The 16966-nt window shown below is 23.7% G+C and overlaps 1 protein-coding gene across 7 annotated transcripts in view; it reads left to right on the top strand.

Moving 5' to 3' along the window:
• Window positions 1-16966, top strand: part of LOC127290162 (potassium voltage-gated channel subfamily H member 2) — a 145221-nt gene that overhangs the window by 25643 nt on the left and 102612 nt on the right. For 6 of the 7 annotated variants that reach the window (XM_051318585.1, XM_051318582.1, XM_051318580.1 and 3 more), the window contains exons 3-4: window positions 2339-2497; window positions 8691-8841. In XM_051318585.1, the coding sequence (XP_051174542.1) occupies window positions 2339-2497; window positions 8691-8841 (310 nt within the window). The remainder of the gene's footprint in view (window positions 1-2338; window positions 2498-8690; window positions 8842-16966) is intronic. The other variant, XM_051318583.1, reaches the window with a different exon arrangement.

The following is a 16966-nucleotide window of genomic DNA, read 5'->3' as shown; positions in this document are numbered from 1 at the left end:
AATTGGTACTCAAAAAAATTGTCTCATTTTTAGTATAAAACTACTGAACCTACTACAATTACTTTTATGCTAAAACTACTAAAAGTACTGCTAATATATAACTACTAAAACTGCTTTTAATAAAAAAAACTACTGTTAGTCTAAGTATTCTAAGTAACAGTAGTTTTAGTAGTTGTATACTAACATTAGTTTTAGTAGCTTTAGAATCACAGTGGTTTTTTAGTAATTTTAGTAGTTTCGTACTCGTTTTAGTAGCATTTAACTATCAGTTGTTTTTTATACTTAAGGGTAGTTTTAGTTTAGATTCTAAGTAGCAGTAGTTTTAGTTGATTTTAATAACAGTAGTTTTAGTAGCTTTAGATTAACAGTAGTTTTATAATAAAAAAAATAATAAACCACTGTTAGCCTATATCTACTAAAGTTACTGTTAATTAGAAACTATTAAAACTGTTACTTAGAATCTACTAAAACTACCTTTCGTATAAAGCTACTGATAGTTAGAAACTATATTAAAACTACTCTTAGTATAAAACTATAAAAATAACTAAAACCACTTTTAGTCTGGAACTACAAAAATTACTGTTAGTATACAACTACTAAAATTACTGGAACTACTAAAACTACTGTTTGTATAAAACTACTGAAACTACTAAAAGTACTTTCGTGTGAAACTACTGTTAATTAGAAGCTACTAAAACTATCGTTAGTATACAACTAATTTTTGTATAAAACTACTTTTAGTATGAAACTACTTTTAGCAGAAACCTACTTTTATTAAAAATCTACTATTAGTATAAAGCTACTTTTAGTATAAAATTACTGTTACTTATACGTTACTAAAACAACCGTTAGTATAAAACTAATTTCCATATAAAACTTATTTTACTATAAAACTACTTTTAGTATGAAACTACTTTTAGTGTGAAACTACTTTTAGCAGAAAACTACTGTTATTATAAACCTACTATTAGTATAAAGCTACTTTTGGTATGAAACTACTTTTAACAGAAACCTACTTTTATTATAAACCTACTATTAGTATAAAGCTACTTTTGGTATGAAACTACCGTTAATTAGAAGCTACTAATACTACCGTTTGTATAAAACTATTTTTAGTATGAAACTACCTTCAGCAGGAAAATAACGGTTATTATAAATCTACTATTAGTATAAAATCGCTTTTAGTAGAAAACTACCGTTAATTAGAAGCTACTGAAACTACCGTTAGTATACAGCTAATTTGCGTATAAAACTACTTTTAGTATAAAACTACTATTAGTATGAAACTACCTTTAGTATGAAACTACCTTTAGTATGAAACTACCTTTAGCAGAAAACTACTGTTATTATAAATCTACTATTAGTATAAAGCTACTTTTAGTATAAAACTACCGTTAATTAGAAGCTACTAAAACTACCGTTAGTATAAAACTAATTTTCGTATAAAACTACTTTTAATATAAAACTACTTTTAGCATGAAACTACCTTTAGTATGAAACTACCTTTAGCAGAAAACTACAGTTATTATAAATCTACTATTAGTATAAAGCTACTTTTAGTATAAAACTACCGTTAATTAGTAGCTACTAAAACTACCGTTAGTATAAAACTAATTTTCGTATAAAACTACTTTTAATATAAAACTACTTTTAGCATGAAACTACCTTTAGTATGAAACTACCTTTAGCAGAAAACTACTGTTATTATAAATCTACTATTAGTATAAAGCTACTTTTAGTATAAAACTACCGTTAATTAGAAGCTACTAAAACTACCGTTAGTATAAAACTAATTTTCGTATAAAACTACTTTTAATATAAAACTACTTTTAGCATGAAACTACCTTTAGTATGAAACTACCTTTAGCAGAAAACTACAGTTATTATAAATCTACTATTAGTATAAAGCTACTTTTAGTATAAAACTACCGTTAATTAGTAGCTACTAAAACTACCGTTAGTATAAAACTAATTTTCGTATAAAACTACTTTTAGTATGAAACTACTTTTAGTATGAAACTACCTTTAGCAGAAAACTACTGTTACTTAGACGCTACTAAAATTACTGTTACTATAAATCTACTAATTCCTGTAGTAAGTCTACTATTAAAATTAGTAAACTTTAATAAGTATATTAGTAGTTTTCTACTATATCATTTAGTAATTTTCAACTAAAAAGTAATCAAAACGGTTACTAATTAATTTAAGAAACTAATCGGCAGTTGAATTAGTAAAAATTTAAATTTTATTTTAAAAATCTACATCTCGAAATATTATTTAAAAAAAAAAAAAAAAAAATTTTTAATGTTAAAAATTTGTTTTTTTTTCTCGGTTTTAGGAACAAAATTTCTCTGCAGCGAAGTGATAGCCCTTATAAGAAGCGAAGTAGACGACATACGTCTTCAAATTATAAACTTCGAAGACTTGAGCGCACAACCACCGCCTCAACCTACTATTCCACCACCAAATCAAACCAACAACAGACTCGTTACACGCTGTGAGTATCGATTAAATATATATATATATGTGTGTGTGTGTGTTTTATTATTATTATTATTATTATTATTATTTAATCCAATTTTTATTTTGCTTCTTGAGATTTTTTTTTTTAATTCTAAAATTAAGTATATAGTAATTATTCTTATACTCATTGACTATATATGCGGAGCTTTTTATAGAATTGACCATTGAAAAAACTTTATAAACTTTCTCTCAAGGAACTTTCACTTTTATAATAATCGATTGTAAAAGTTTTTCTGAATGATTATACATGCAATTTGGCATTTGAAAAATAATAAACAAAAATTTCTCGTGCATATAATTTGATTATAATATATTTGGCATATGAAACATTTGGCAAAGATGTATAATTTTCAACTGAGCAAATGAATTTTCAACAAGTTTTTTTTTTTTAAAAAAAAAAAAAAGGATGATAGAATATGCAAAGTAGGAGAAAGAATTATAAAAAATTTATGGAACTTAGTAATATATAGATATATAATATATATATATAATAGTATATATTTATATATTATAAAAATATTTCGCCGCTGTCTTCAGTATGGGTCATTCCATGTTAAGTGTACCCAACCTATGTTTTTGACAAAGTTAGGTTAGGTTTTGTTAGGTTAGGTTAGATTTTGTTCTGTTATGTAATATTTCGCTGCTGTCTTCAGTATGGGTCATTCCATGTTAAGTGTACCCAACCTATGTTTTTGACAAACTTAGGTTAGGTTTTGTTAGGTTAGGTTAGATTTTGTTTGGTTAGGTTACGTTTTGGTAGGTTAGATTTTGTTCAGTTATGTTAGGTTAGGTTAGGTTTTGCTAGGTTAGATTTTGTTAGGTTAAGTTAGGTTATAGGTTTTGTTAGATTAGGTTGGTCACTCTTGACATGGAATGACCCATACATATATCAATATATTAGTATTTTAGTTATAACCACAAACCCACAGGCGAATTGACGTGGGAACGACCCATATATCTACATATATTAGTATTAAAACGAACATAACCTCAAAATTCTATAGTAGAGATTTTTTCAGAATTCAAGGCCTTAGTTCAAACATAACCTCAAAATTCAAGGATATTGCTCATCGGAACTTTGGGTTTTGAGGTTATGTCCGACAAACATAACTTTAAATTCCCTTTAATCAAGAAACGAACATAACCTCAAAATTTAGATAAAATTTGAATAATTTTAATATTTGCAATCCTTTTAAAAAATTAATCATTAAAGTGGAAAATAGTAGGAGGTTGTAAATAAATATAAGTAAATAATAATAATAATAATAATAATGATAATAATAATAATATTAATAATAATAATAATAATAAAAATAAGAACTCACTTTATATATATAGTTAGGGTTATGTACTCTTATTTATATATACTTATTTGTTTATTTATATTTCTTTATAACAATCACTGGTTTCGACCTCCTGCTCTAATTAAGTCTTCATAAACTAATCGTTCTCATTATTTGCTGTATAAATACGCAGAATATGCGAAATAAAAAGTATAAAAAGAAAGAAAAGAAAAAAAAAAGTGTCACGTTTTCTTATCGAGAGAGAGTTAAACAAAGTGACTATATCCTTATCTAAACATTTTAAATCAGTTTTTACACACACTTGCAATTTTTCTTGAGGGTAAAATATATGTTTATTCATATATATATATATAGAAATGGAGTATAAATAAAAGAAAATAAATACAAACAAAATTTCTACGCAAAATAAATGGAAACAAATTTTTTTTTAATTGATTACTTGTTCTTCAATTAATAAAAATAAATTTTTCATTACATTTATTTGACTAGATGAGGGTAAAAGGCGAACATAACCTCAAAATTTAAGTCTAATCGGTAACATAACCTATATATGATTCAATATCGTTTTTTTTTGAAAATAATGGCTTTATTTTAATTATAACCTTAAAATGGGTTTCTATAGTCGAACATAACCTTAAAATGTAAGTTGAATCGATAACATAAACTATAAATGATTCAATATCGGTTTCCTTAAAAAAAAAACAATGGCTTTATTTTAGAAATTCCCTTAAAATTTAAGAAATTTTTTGATAAATTAATAGACCTTTAATTAATCGTTTCAATTTAGAAATCATAATGGTTATATTGGTTAAAATTTTCAATGTCTATAAAGGTGTGTATAGGAAGTCATATGCCGTGTTTTCGCCCGTGTGCAGTAGGTTTTTTTTTTTTTTTTTGTATCCGGTTCGCAAAACTATTTTTAGATGTCGGTGCTTGTAAAACGTCGACAGTGGACATGTGGCACGCCTAACCGTTAACCCTGACCTGAAAATATAAATGTTATACCCCTCGCCACTATCCTCATATAGGGTCAGTATACATATATATAAATAAAAAGGTATTCAGAATTGATTTATAAATATATACATGTATATATGTATATACCGATTTTAAGGTTATGTTATTCTCTTTCCATTGTGGTTACACCCTAAAAATAATCTAAATTTGAAGGTTATGTTGATCTTTTTTTCCTCTTTCCACAATTTAAATTTTTAAGTTCCTTGTCCTCTTTCCATTGTAGAACTACCCGAAAATGACTAAAATTTTGAGGTTATGATACGTTTTTAACTCATTTTTTGAGGTTATATTCGCTTTTTGACTCAATATCAAGGTTATATTCTTCTCTATCCATTGTGAAAACATTCTAAAATAACCTAAATTTAGAGGTTATGTTGCTCTTTTTATATTGTAAAAATACCCTAAAATGAACTAAATTTTGAGGTTATGTTAGCCTTTAAACTTACAATTAATATTGAAATTATATTCTCCTCCTTCTACTGTGAATAAATATTGAATTGATTTAAATTTGGAGGTTATATTTTGCCTTCTTACTATTGTAGAAGTACCCTAAAATGATAGAAATTTTTAGGTTTCTGTGTACCTTTTTGCGTTATGGATACATCCTAATATTATTATGTACTCTAATACATTCTCATCTAAATTTGAAGGTTATGTTATCCTTTATCTATTGTAGAAATACCTTAAAATGACCATAATTTTTAAATTACTGTGCCCTGTTTCTATTGTAGAAGTACTCTAAAATGAGATAAATTTTTTAATTTCGCTTGTACCCTTACCTTTATGGATAAATTCGAAAATAATATAAATTTGGAGGTTATGTTATTCTGTTTTTTTGTGAAAGTACCCTAAAATGAGATAATTTTCAAAAAATATTGTTCCCTTTTTCTATTGTGTAAATACCCTAAATTAACTGCAATTTTTTAGATTACAGTGCTTTCTTTCCATTGGTGATACATTAAAATAACCTAAATTTAAAGGTTATGTTGCTCTCTTTCTATTGTGGAAGTACCTTAAAATAACCTAAATTTAATGGTTGTTACCCTCTTTCTATTGTGAAAATACCCTAAAAATAACTTAAATTTTGAGGTTATGTTAACTTTTTAAAAAAAAAAATCTATATTTTGAGATTATATTCGCCTTAAATTGATTTCATTGTAGAATTACCCTAAAGAACATTATTTTTCTTTTGTAAAAATTACTTCTATAAAGTTTCTTCTTTTTTTGGATACATAATATATATATATATATAGATGAAACACAGTATTTCACCTCGAAGGAAAAAACTAATTTAAGAAACAGGTGAAAAATTCATAAAACGAGTTCAGTGAATTTTTTACTGATTCTAAAAGTATATACGCGTATATAATAATAAATTTATGTTGAGATTTATAAAAATTCCTGTTGAAAAATTAGAGAAAGGCCTCACATATATAACATTTATTCATTTTGAATTTGTGGTAGTTGCATTAAATAATAATATATCTCGTAATTTTTTTTTTTTTTTTCCTTCTTTCTTCTAATTAAACAATCATCCCTTATCGTATAATTACAATTTTAGAAACGAAAATGCATAATTAAGTGATTATACATATTTACAAAAAATCGATTCTCATCGTCCTACTTGCATTTTTTCACAATCATGTGTTTTTTTTTTTTTTTTTTTTTTTTTTTTTTTGTATCTCATTAACCCTGCATACACGCACATACTCGTTCATCTTGATTTCCGGAAATTGCATTATATACCTATATATTTTTTTCCTCATCTTCGTTGCAAGAAGAAAAAAAAATTTGAAAAATTCTTAAATTAGGTTTCTCATTGTGGAAAAAATCAATTTTTAGGTTATTTTCACCTTTTTCCATTGTGAAAATACCTTAAAATGGCTTAAATTTTCAGGACACACTCTAAACCTTTTGAAGGTTATGTTATCTCTTTCCATTGTGAAAGTAGTTTAAAAGGACCTACATTTTAAAATTTTTTTTCCCCCTCTTATAATTGTGGAAGTACCCTAAAATAATCTAAATTTTAAGGACACACTCTAAACCTACCTAAATTTTGAGGTTATGTTATCTCTTTCCATTGTGAAAGTAGCCTAAAAGGACCTACATTTTAAGGTTCTTTTTCCCCCTCTTACAATTGTGGAAGTACCCTAAAATAATCTAAATTTTAAGGACACACTCTAAACCTACCAAATTTTAGAGGTTATGTTATCTCTTTCCATTGTGAATGTAGCCTGAAAGGACCTACACTTTAAGGTTCTTTTTCCCCCTCTTACAATTGTGGAAGTACCCTAAAATAATCTAAATTTTAAGGACACACTTTAAACCTACCTAAATTTAGAGGTTATGTTATCTCTTTCCATTGTGAAAGTAGTTTAAAAGGACCTACATTTTAAGATTTTTCCCCCTCTTACAATTGTGGAAGTACCCTAAAATAATCTAAATTTTAAGGACACACTTTAAACCTACCTAAATTTAGAGGTTATGTTATCTCTTTCCATTGTGAAAGTAGCCTAAAAGTACCTACATTTTAAGGTTCTTTTTCCCCCTCTTACAATTGTGGAAGTACCCTAAAATAATCTAAATTTTAAGGACACACTTTAAACCTACCTAAATTTAGAGGTTATGTTATCTCTTTCCATTGTGAAAATAGCCTAAAAGGACCTACATTTTAAGATTTTTTCCCCCCTCTTACAATTGTGGAAGTACCCTAAAATAATGTAAATTTTAAGGACACACTCTAAAACCATCCAAATTTGGAAATTATGTTTCTTTTTTCCATTGTGGAAGAAGCCTAAAAAGAATCTAAATTTTTAGGTTATATTCACTTCTTTTAATTTGTGAAAATACCCTAAAATGGTATCCTACATTTATAGGATACACTCAAAACCTATATACCTAAATTTTTTTAGGTTATGTTTCCTCTTTCCATTGTTGAAGTAGAATGATCTAAATTTTTAGATTACTTTGCCCTTTTTCCGTTGTCAAAAAAAAAAAAACCCTAATAGAGCCTAATTAAGGTTATGTTATATTTTTGACTTATATTTTAAAAGTTATGTTCGCCTCGTGACCTATTAATTTTATTCTTCTCTTTCCACTGTGGAAATATCTTAAATTGATCTAAAAATTTTTAAGATTATGTTCCTCTTTTTCTATTATGTAGAAATATTTTAAATTGATCTAAATTTTTAAGGTTATGTTGCATTTTTTTTTTGTCATTGTGAATACATTCTAATATAAACTTTTGAAGTTTCTGTTGCTCTTATTCTATTGTGGAAATACCCTTTAAAAAAAAAAAAAACCTAGATTTTGATGTTATATTATAAATTGTTTTTTAAAAACTTTTTAATTTTAATAAAAATGCAATTTCTAATTGTTTGAAATTTTTTTAAAACTTAAATTATTTCTTTAAAATTTACACAAATTTTTACTATAATTATTGTTATTATTATTTCGATTCTTTTTGTCTGATTATTCTTTAAAATAAACGCGCACTGTTTATAAATTACGTCACATTTTAAGGGGGGTGAAAAAAAGAGGTGGGAGGGGGGAGATTAGAATAAAATTTGTGGCAAACTGTAAAAAAAAAAAAAAAATGGCACCATAATTTACCTAAAATTTTTATAACAAAAGAAAAAGGAGGGGTGTGGGGTCAAAAAAGGTTATCCAAGAAAATGTGTGACGTAATTTATTATGAGCAACCGCAATAAATATATAATTTTCCATTAACTCTCTAAATTAAATGAAATAATAATTTTTTTTCTCTTTTTTTCGCCACGCAGTAAAATTTATTACTAACATTATTTTACTAATTTAATATTATGCAATGACGTTTGACTCGAGTAGTCGATAGGGCCAGGGCATCATTTCGAGCTGGACTCTCAAGGACAGGCGTCGTTGGACCATCACGTGTTAGAAGCCGACCAAAGCCAAGTTCAAATCTTCCACATCGACTTGCGGATGGAACAATTCTTGATGAGGACGCTTCTGAAAATTGGTGAGTTTTTAAAAAAGAAAAAAAAAATTTTTTTTCAATAATCTATTACTTTCTTTTAGAATTAAATTTTCTAATTAGTAATAATTACACTCAATTAGTAAATTATTATTATTATTAACTGAGGGGTGAGGGAGGGGTGGAATTTAATTTTAAAATTAATTTTTAAATATTTTTTTATTAATTTTTTTTGGAAATGTCACGCACTCACGGTGAAGAAAGATAATTATAAAGCAACAATATAATTTTGTGTTTTAATTCACTGTAAAGAATAGTGATTCAATATATGCGAAATTATCGAATAAAAAGTAATATATATTTTTTTTTTAATACAAGGTTAAAACTTTTTTTTTTTTTTTAATAAAAACCGATTACCGACACAGAAATCTATATTATCGACTGATGGTAAAACAGGAAAAAAAATGAATAGCTACAATTATTTATATCACCATTTTTCCTGCCTTTAACCATCAGTCGATAATGTAGATTTCTGTGACGGTAATTTTTTTATATCATCATTTTCCTGCATTTACCATATGTCGATAATGTAGATTTTTGTGTTGGTAATTATTTTTTTTATATCATTTTCCTTGCTTCTATCATCAGTCGATAATATAGATTTCTGTGACGGTAATCGATTTTTATTTTTTTTTTAAATAAATTTTAATCTTGTATTAAAAAACAAAAATAATACTTTTTTCAATAATATTGAAGGTTTTTTTTTAACATTTGTTGTCTCACATATTTTAATATTTAAAAATTGAAATACGACATCAAAAAATAAACTGTAATTTAAGCATATATAGGGTGTTTTTTTTAAATTAAATATGTTCTGGGCAAAGGGGGTTTCTTTTTAATAAAGAATTCCCCAAATATATTGCATCTCTTGTTGCAATTAAATTGGATGTATAATTGCCTCTTAAAGTAATTAGTTTAGATACACCAAAATTGTATATAGAGAATAGAATGGTAATTGATTTATAGAATACTGCATTGTCACACATATATATATATATATATATATATATATATATATATATATATATATATATATATATATATATATATATATATATATATATAATATAAATTTATATGAGTTTTTCCAACACTTATTTACAATAGAGAGATATTTAATTGACCTAATTAGTTTATTTTGATTTTAATTTTCCAATTTTATACAATTTTGAAAAATATTTAAGTCAATTATAACAGAAACTTTTCGTTTCTGAATCTTTAGAAATTTACAAAATCCAAAAGGATAATTATCATCTAAAAAAACATGAGTTAAATTTTTCATTTAGAATTTAATTTCTCGTAATTATTTATCAGCCGAATTTTTATTTGTTTGAATTAGTATTTTACAAGAATTTTCATCAGAAACAATTTTCTATATTAAAAAATTTTTCAATAACCGAAAATTATTTTTAATAATAATTATTTCAAAACAAATAATTTCTTCAGTTCATAACATTAAAATTCTTGCAAAATACTAATAAATAAAAAAATACTTTAGAGGCGAAAAAATACAAAATTTAGGAAAAAAAGTCAAAAATTATTATGGAATGACCCAAAAAAAAAAAAAAAATTTGAAAAAACGGTTTTAACTAATAAAATTAATGGATCAATATGAAATTTAGTAACATACCAAGTTTCATAAGGATCTGTTAATTTCTTTTAAAGTTATAATCGTTTTTTGGATTTTTTTTTTGGGGTTATTCCATAACAAATATGCTCTACTTATAAAATTTTGTATTTTTTGGTATTTAAAGGATGTACTTTATTGCAAAGAACAAAATTACCAAATTTCATAACGATTCATTAATTTTTTTTGAAGTTATTATCGTTTTTTTTTGGATTTTTTTTGGGGTCATTCCATAACAATTATGCCCATTTTTTATTAAATTTGTATTTCTTCGCATTGAAAGGATTTTATTTATTGCATATAATATAATCATTTAGTTTGTATAACTATTTGGCAAATTTTTTAAAAGTTATAACTGTTTTTTTTGGGTCATTCCGTAACAATTATGATTTTTTTTGCTAGATTAGTGTTTTTCTACAATAACAAATTATATTTTAGCGCTAAGAATATAATTTTTAAGTTTTATGAGGATCCAATAATTTATTTAGAAGTTACAATCGTTTTTTGGATTTTTTTTTTGGGTTATTCCATAACAAATATGCTCTACTTATAAAATTTTGTATTTTTTGGTATTTAAAGGATGTACTTTATTGCAAAGAACAAAATTACCAAATTTCATAACGATTCATTAATTTTTTTTGAAGTTATTATCGTTTTTTTTTTGGATTTTTTTTGGGGTCATTCCATAACAATTATGCCCATTTTTTATTAAATTTGTATTTCTTCGCATTGAAAGGATTTTATTTATTGCATATAATATAATCATTTAGTTTGTATAACTATTTGGCAAATTTTTTGAAAGTTATAACTGTTTTTTTTGGGTCATTCCGTAACAATTATGATTTTTTTTTTTTTTTTTGCTAAATTAGTGTTTTTCTACAATAACAAATTGTATTTTAGCGTTAAGAATATAATTTTTAAGTTTTAAGAGGATCCGATAATTTCTTAAGAAGTTACAATCGTTTTTTGGATTTTTTTTTGGGTCATTCCGTAACAATTTAACATTTTTTTTTTCTAAATTTGTATATTTCTACAATGAAAGAATGTGATTTATCGCAAAGAACATAATTATCAAATTTTATAATAAACCGTTAATTTCTTTAGAAGTTGTAACAGTTTTTTGGATTTTTTTTTTGGGTCATTCCATAATAATTTTACATTTTTTCCCTTCACTTTATATATTTATTAAATAGGATAATTTAATTTGTCGCAAAAAATATAATTACAAAGTTTCATGAAGATTCGTTAATTTTTTTTTAGAAGTTATAATCGTTTTTTGGATTATTTTTTGGGTCATTCCGTAACAATTTTACCCTTTTTTTTCCAAATTTGTATTTTTTGCTTTTAAATATTGTCATTCATTGGAAAAAACATAATTGCCAAATTTTATTCCAAAACCGTTAATATGTTTATAAGTTTTAAACGTTTTTTAGATTTTTTTTGGGTCATTCCGTAATAATTATTCGTTTTTTTTTTAAATTGGTATTTTTTGCATTCAAACGACATTATTCATTGAAAAGAACACAATTGCCAAATTTTATAATAATCCATTAACTTCTATAGAAGTTATAATCGTTTTTTTGGATTTTTTTTTGGGTCATTCCGTAACAATTTGACATTTCTTTTTTCTAAATTTGTATTTTTCCTGCTTTAAAGGATGTAATTCATTGTAATGTAATAAAAAATTATCCATAAAATTGTGATTGATTGAATTTAAAAAAAAAAACGCGCCAAAATCGATTGTTTCGGTCATTTGGCAATTTCGGACAAAATTCTATCAATTAGAAATTCTGTTAAATAATTTTTTGGTTTAAGTCAAAAATTCTGCAGAAAAATCAGTTTTTAAGCAAAAAAAAAAAAAAAAAAAAATTCAAATCAAATAATAATTCGAATAAATGAAAATTCATTTGAAAAAAATAAAATGAAAATTCTATAAGTGCAATGAAATTCTAGTTAATAAAAATTTTTTTAAAATTCCCTATTATGTTAAATGAAAATTCGTGTAAATAAAAATTCTGATAAATAAAAATTCGAATAGATTAAAAATTCTGTGAAGTGAATATTCGATTATATTGAAAAATTGTGTATAATATAGAAAAAATCGTTTTAATGAAAAATTCTTGCAAAATACTAAATTCGAAGAAATAAAAAATTCAGCTCAAAAATAATAATTATGACAAATGAATCAACGAATCAAAAATTATCTATAAACATATAATCATGCATGTTGAAAATCCAAGCTGAGAAAAAAAGAATAAAAAATTTTGTTAAACGGTAGTGAAAGTGGAAGTGAAAGTGGAATTGGAAAGGTGGAAGTGTGTATAATCTTTGCTCTTTAAATTTTTACACTCAGCATGTTATGATCGTTAAAAATCGTCCTGGACATTTTATGATTAATTTTATATATATATATATATATATATATAGATACATATGTGTGTATTTTTTATCTCTACTTTTTAACGTCCATGAGAAATGAACATGCAAGGACAGTCGAAATGTAGGTCGAATGAATTGAGGAATTTTGCTCCTTCTTTCCGCATCAGCTATTCATCATCCTCATATTATTATACGTCCATAAAATTCATATATTAATAATAATGATGATCCACCAGTAATACACTAGTTTAAAAAACTGCCAAATTATTACTTGTTTACTATATATATATATACGTAGGGTCAGAATTTCTCAAACGCATCATAATTAAGAAATTTTTATTTTCATAAATTTATTTTCGTTTGGAGTAGATTGAAGAAATAAAAAAAATTATAGGTTATGTTTACGATAGTTTAGAGGCAAAGGGACTGAAGAAAGCAAAAAAAAAAAAAATAATAGGTTATGTTTATTGATAGTATAGTTGGATCTAAGAAATAAAAAAATTGTAGGTTATGTTTATGATAGTTCAAAGGGATCTAAGAAACAAAAAATTCTAGGTTATGTTTATAATAATTTAAACAGAACTAAAAATTGTAGTTTATGTTTATGATAGAAAGGGACCTAAGAAATAAAAAAAAAAAAATTATAAGTTATGTTTAGGATAGTTTGAAAAAAGCAAGAAATTTATAGGTTATGTTTTTGATAAATTGAAAAGGCTTAAAAAACAAAAATTATAGGTTACATTTATGATAGTTTAAAAGTTATCTAAATAACAAAAAAAAAAATTATAGATTATGTTTTATGAAATTTTTTAGGAAAAGGGACAGAGGAAAGGAAAAAAAAAAATTATAGGTTATGTTTATGATAGTTTGAAGGAACCTAAGAAACAAAAGAAACTATATTGCTTATGTTCATGATAGTTTAGATGAGACTAAAATACGAAAATTATAGGTTATTTTTTATAATAGTTTGTATGGAAAGGGACCAAAGTTAAAAACAAAAAATTAGAGGTTATGTTTATGATATATAAATATTAAATAGTTTATAATTACATATCTATAATTAAATATTTGTTAACTATATAATAATTAATAGTAATAAAAATAAAAAATAATAATCAATTGTAATAAAATTAAAAAATAAAAATAAGTACCTACTAATTATCAAATTATTATGTTAATATAAAATTTAGAAAAATTAAAAAAAAAAAGAAAAATAATCATTATATAATTGTCAGGTGAAAAATGAAAATTAAACGAAATGTTGAAGTATATATATATATATATATATATTCGATGTCATATGTCCACTAACGAGCTTTGATGCTCTCAGGGTCAAACACAACCATCATCCCTTTTAAACTTCTTCCGCATGCATGCACAGCTAACCACCCTTCTTTTTATTACACTTGTTTTTTTTTTTTACATTTTTATGGTTTATTACATTTATATTTCTCTACCTCGCATATATTATTGCCTAAATTGTTCATTTATTTTTTTTTTTTTTTAATTCTTAATTAGTATTTTTTTTTTTTGGAAAATACTAAGAAGAATAAAGTTTTGTAATACTATCATAAACATAATCTAAATTTGTTTTGCTTCTTACATCTTTTTCTTTATTACATGTCACATATAAAGACTTTTGTAACCTAATTTTGAAGGAGAATTCAGAAAAATTATAGGTTATGTTCATGAAAAGTTTTACATATAACATAGATATAACAAAAATTTTTAGGTTATATTTATGATAATTTGTACATAATTAACTTTACGCAATTAAAAAAAAGAAAACTTTTAATTAATATATAAAACTATTATAAACATTTTTTTTAAATACAAATTTAAACAATCGCAAACATAACCTAGAAATTTTTATTTTTTAGTTAAAAGTATCTTAAACATAACCTACAAATTTTTTAAATAATTTAAATCGATCATAAACATAACCTCAAAAAAATTTCTTATACAAAGTAGATTCATAAAAATAACCTACAATTTTTTTTAATTAAAATAAAACGATTATAAACATAACCTATAATTTTTTAATTAAAATAAAACGATTATAAACATAATCTATAATTTTTTTTTTTGCTTCATAGATTCCCTTTTTTTTTGAAAGTGCATTATAAATATTAAATTATTGTTTCAACTTTAAAGGAGGAAATAGTGCGTTCTTTTTATAATTATATGAATATAAACTGTGTCACGTGTTAATATCCTTTTTTTACGTTGAAAAAAAAAATATTATTCTATATTCTTATCAATTTACATCCCTTCATGATATATATATATATATATATATATATATATATATATATATATATATATATATATATATATATATATATATATATATATATATATATATATATATCATGAAGTTATTGTTAAGTCATTGTTGAGTTCAAAAAAAAAAAGAAATAAATTCACCCCAACTCTCATTTTTCCAGTAGTATTTTTTCATTTAAGATAAATAAATGTCATAGTAGAATTGCTTCAAATTTTTGGTCCCTTCTTCCTTTCAATTATATAAGGTAGCAGATATAATAAAATTATTATTAAAGCCTGCAAGGATCTTTATCATTTAATTAATTGTTTTTATTTAGATAAAAGAACCCTCCAAAATCACTATATATATATATATATATATGTCACTATATATCTCAAACAGAAATATATATATATGTAAATAAATATCAAATTAAAATAAAGATATATAACTTGCGTGACTCAAAATTTCATTAATATATAAGTCATTCCACGTGAAATTTTCATTAAAAAAAAAAAAAAAAAAAATTTTTACCTCAAAACATTTTTTTCCAAAATCTTTATGAAAATTAAGAAAATACGTATTTTTTTATTTTTCAATTTAATAAAAATTGTGAAAGTTATAATTTTTTTTTTTTTTTAATCAAACGTCATTAGAGGCCGAATTTTTAAAAATTCGTTTTTTTCTTACCAACAAATAAGAAAAATAATTATATAATAATAAAATGCTTTATCTGTCAAATTTTGACAATTCTTTTTCTCATTTTTGCCAAAGTTGTATAATTGTGTTTCCAAATTTCGGAATAAGTTTCTTTAAAATTCCAAATTCGAAAATTCAATTCACGAAGCTCAAGTACACAACGTTTACCAACGAAATTTTTTTTAAACATGTATATTCATTCAAAAATTGTATACAAATAGAAAAAATTTATGATGAGAAAAAAGATGCGCCAGGAAATTTCGTACAAGATAGTAATTTGAAAAAAATGTATTTTTCAAAATTAATTTTTAAGGTACCAGGGTGGCCAACGAATACCTATTAAATATTAATTATAAAAACACAGGCCTCGAATAAACTTAAAGACACAAAAAAGTCGTTTTAGTCGATTTATATTCAAAAAAAAAAGTGGATTTGTTTTTTATTTTAACAAAAATATTTTACAGATTTTTCAATAAAATTTTTTTTTTTTAATAATAATCCTTTTCGAAGGGTTAAAGTTGAAATTTTTAGAAATAATTAAATTTCAAAAGATATTATTAATTTTCAAAAACAATTATTAAATTTTACAGAACTAAAAAAAAATTTATCAAACAATTTTTGGAAAACATTTTTTAAATGTAATTGAATTTTCAAAGATTTAAAATTGAGATTTTTGAAATTAATTGAAACTTTAAGTGTTTTGTAATTAAAATTTTAGATGATTTTACTAAAAATTTATTAGAAAATGCGGACAAAATACAATAATTTGAAAATCATTTTTAATTGAAAAATGGTTTCAGATAGTTGAATTGTCAAAGAATATTATTAAAATAGTTAAAAATAATTGAATTTCCTTAGAGTTATAATTAAAATTATTAAATTTCAAAAAAAAAAAATTTCGATGGAAAATTTTAGAAATAATTAAATTTTAGATGCTTTTAAATTCAAAATTATTGAAAATTCAATTAATTTTGAATTCAAATTTTTGAGAATAATGAAATTTTATTTGATTTTAAATTTGGATAATAATTGAATTTCAGTTCATTTTGAATTGAAAATTTTAGGAAATATTTGAATTTTAATTAAAATTTTGGATAATAATTTAATTTAAGTTCATTTTTGATTGAAAATTTGGATAA

The sequence above is a fragment of the Leptopilina boulardi genome, unplaced genomic scaffold (genome assembly GCF_019393585.1).
Source record: "Leptopilina boulardi isolate dan_hultmark-lab unplaced genomic scaffold, ZJU_Lbou_2.1 LbouV2_55, whole genome shotgun sequence".
Lineage (NCBI taxonomy): Eukaryota > Metazoa > Arthropoda > Insecta > Hymenoptera > Figitidae > Leptopilina > Leptopilina boulardi.
The sequence above is the reverse complement of the archived record's forward strand: the minus strand, read 5'-3'. Positions and strand labels throughout refer to the sequence as shown.